The sequence below is a fragment of the Pteronotus mesoamericanus genome, unplaced genomic scaffold, assembly GCF_021234165.1.
Source record: "Pteronotus mesoamericanus isolate MK-2021 breed Mesoamerican mustached bat unplaced genomic scaffold, CSHL_Meso_final contig_24, whole genome shotgun sequence".
Taxonomy (NCBI): Eukaryota; Metazoa; Chordata; class Mammalia; order Chiroptera; family Mormoopidae; genus Pteronotus; species Pteronotus mesoamericanus.
Window position 1 is genome coordinate 9,069,136 of NW_026555100.1, and position 3,014 is coordinate 9,072,149.

Consider the following 3,014-nt stretch of genomic DNA (forward strand, 5'->3'; position numbering starts at 1 on the left):
TCCAAAGTCCCCCTCAGGGCACCAAGAGAGGCTCCGGACAGGTGCCAAGGAAACGCAGAACACGAGGAAAGCGGTCCGGGACCGCCAGGCGTGAGCCAGACAAGGCTCCTCTCACTGGGCGAGGTTCTTTGAGGAACTGAGAGTTGCTGGGACAGAGCCCGCGGGGAGAAAGCAAACAGAGCAGCGCTCCCCTCCCCCATAGTCCGGAATCCAGCTGTGCCCCGCGGGGGAGGAGCGGGCTCGCGTGGCGCGGTCCCGGGTCGCGGCGCTGATAGGCCGGCGGCGCGGGCAGCGGCGGGGCAGGCACGCTCCTGGCCCCAGCAGAGCAGATAAAGCGTGCCAAGGAGCACACGACTTGCAGCTCAGGAAATCCGCCTGGTCTCGCGGGCGCGCCAAGAGACAGCCGCCCAGGCCCAAGCCCCTTTCATGCTGCTCTTCTTTACGACTGTGGGAACTCCCCGGCAGCGGCGCAAGAATCTCAGCTGAACTTAGCTACGCAAGGGCCAGATCAGCTCACAGCTGTGCTCCAAGCCCACCGCTCGCTACCCTTCTGCATACAAGAACAAGGTAGCACCTGGAAGCCGCAGAGCGGCATTCGAAGGGGAAAAGGGGTTCTCTGATCAGGTGGGGGTGGCTCTTTTTCGTTTTTTGTGTTGTGGTTTTTTTCTCACCTGGGTCCGGGATGGAGAACTGCGCCTGGGTGACTGACCCACGTTTACCCGTTCCTCTTACCCCGCAGCAGGATGGCGCCTCATCCCTCGGGTACGCCAGCTGTCCAAGTGACACACGAGACAGAGCAGCCCTTCCCGGTCTCCTCGAAAGAGGAAGTGACCTGCATCGCGTCCGCTCCGCCGAGCCCCACTCGCGTGCCAGGGGGCTGCGTCGAGGCAGAAGGGAGTGGCTGCCGAGGGGCCGCCAGGAAGCTCCGGGCGCGGCGTGGGGGACGCACCCGGCCCAAGAGTGAGTTGGCTCTCAGCAAGCAGCGACGGAGCCGACGCAAGAAGGCTAACGACCGCGAACGCAATCGGATGCACAACCTCAACTCCGCGCTGGACGCGCTGCGCGGCGTCCTGCCCACCTTTCCTGATGATGCGAAGCTCACCAAGATCGAGACGCTGCGCTTCGCGCACAACTACATCTGGGCGCTGACACAGACGCTGCGCATAGCGGATCACAGCCTCTACGGGCTGGAGCCGCCCTGCGAGGAGATGGGCAGCCCGGACGGCGGCTCCCCGGGAGATTGGGGTTCCCTTTCCTCCCCAGTCTCCCAGGCGGGCAGCCTGAGTCCTGCCGCCTCGCTGGAGGGGCGCCCCGGGCTGCAGGCTCCTGCCTCCCCTGCCTACCTGCGCCCCGGCGCCCTGGCTTTTTCAGACTTTCTATGACGGCCTGCCGGCCGCGGGGCGGTGGGTGCTGTCCAGATTGTGGCGCCGGTGGCCCTCACACGGACTTGCTCCTTCTGTCTCTCGTTCTCTGACCCTTGGGCCTAGGTGCCGGTAGGGGTGGCCGGCCAGTTCTGTACCCCGTCCTCTGGACCGTGCCAACTGCTACATTCTGCCGCTGCCCGCGCAAGTGGGCATTGCAGGCTGTGCGCGTTTTGGACCCCCTCCCTGCAGCCACCCCAAAATCTCGTGCAAAAAGGAAGAGAATGGTAGCACTACACAGCGGAAAGACGCTCACCGTCTCCCGCCACCCTATCCTCACTCAACCTGTCTGTCTCTTACCACTCCTCCCACAATGTGATTTAACCCAACACTTGGTCTCAGCGTTTGCTCACCTCATGCAGCGTGTCTTCTCCAAAGACGCGGCTGAACTCTTACCCCACGCCCTATCAAATTCCGGGTTTTGGGCCGCTCCACTTGCCTTAATCCACGAAGGCAATTTTTTTGCCTTCATCTCTTGCACTTTTCTGAGCCATTGCGGGCGGGAGAACGACCCGTGAGCTGGTCTCACAGCCCCTCTGGGGAGCGCCTTCCTACCCTCCCCCCACCTCCACCTCCCTGTGACCTGGAACTCCGATGTCTTAAAAAATCAGTTTGTAAATGTTATGATATCTTTTGAAATGAATTTTTCTACGGTAAATTATATGGCCCCTCTCCGTTTTACATGTTGTATTTATTGATGAGATTTCAAAGGAAGAATAGTCTATATTTTGTACATAAGATTATTTAGGAACTGGTGAATGAGATTTTAAGCCAATAAAAAAAAGGAACCTCTAGAAGTCTGAGCAAGGTGTCTGGATTGTGCAGAGTGGAGGGCAGCGGCTCCTGCAGCGGCGCGGGGGGGCCGGGGGGGGCGCGAGTGGTGGGGGAGGGGTGCCTCTGTCCAAAGAGAGGAATGAGACTTCCTGGGGGTCTGGGGCCCTTCCTCTGAGCTGGGCGAGGAGCTGAGGTGCTAGGCTGGGGGCTGGGCAGGCTGAGTTTGGGGAGGCAAGTCAGTTATACGCGCTTGGAAAGTACGAGCTGGAAGGCTTTGGTCCAGACCCGTTGTTCTATGTATGGGGCAGCAACTAGTCTTTTTCCAAACAGTCGTCTAGAAAAAAGACAAGCCTCCAACCAGGACTACTCACTGGCGCTGTTCGCCCTTTCTCCAGTGCCACTGGCTTAACTTGGCTGACTTTGGGGAAAAGAGGGAGTAATAAATAACCCCACCGCAGAATCAGAGCCCTCGGAAACGCCACCAGCGGGCTGCGCATCCCAGGAATTTCCCCAAACTGCTTAAAGTCCTAGCGCATCTTCTGAGTGCATTTTACGCACTCAACCCTCGGGTGGCGGGCGCAGTGACTCGTGTACCTGAGCGGCGGGGAGTAGAGAAGGTGGAGGGTCTGGCTGGAATGTCTGGCACCCCCGCACATCCCGCAGCCTTGATTGCAAACTTACCAAGAAACTGTTCAAGGTTTCCAGCTACTTGTATTTGATTACTCCCAAGGTGGAACAGGATTGGTGCGCGGTGGTGACTGAAATTTGTCCCCGGGGCGCTGCTGGAACACCGCTACTTGGCTCCCGGCATCCCCGGGA

At 59.6% G+C, this 3,014-nt stretch overlaps 1 protein-coding gene across 1 annotated transcript; it reads left to right on the forward strand.

Moving 5' to 3' along the window:
* The first annotated feature begins 743 nt into the window (after positions 1 to 743).
* On the forward strand, positions 744 to 1,382 carry NEUROG3 (neurogenin 3). Its single transcript, XM_054572426.1, has one exon. It carries the CDS (start codon positions 744 to 746, stop codon positions 1,380 to 1,382), a length of 639 nt encoding a protein of 212 aa, XP_054428401.1.
* Positions 1,383 to 3,014: the final 1,632 nt, after the last annotated feature.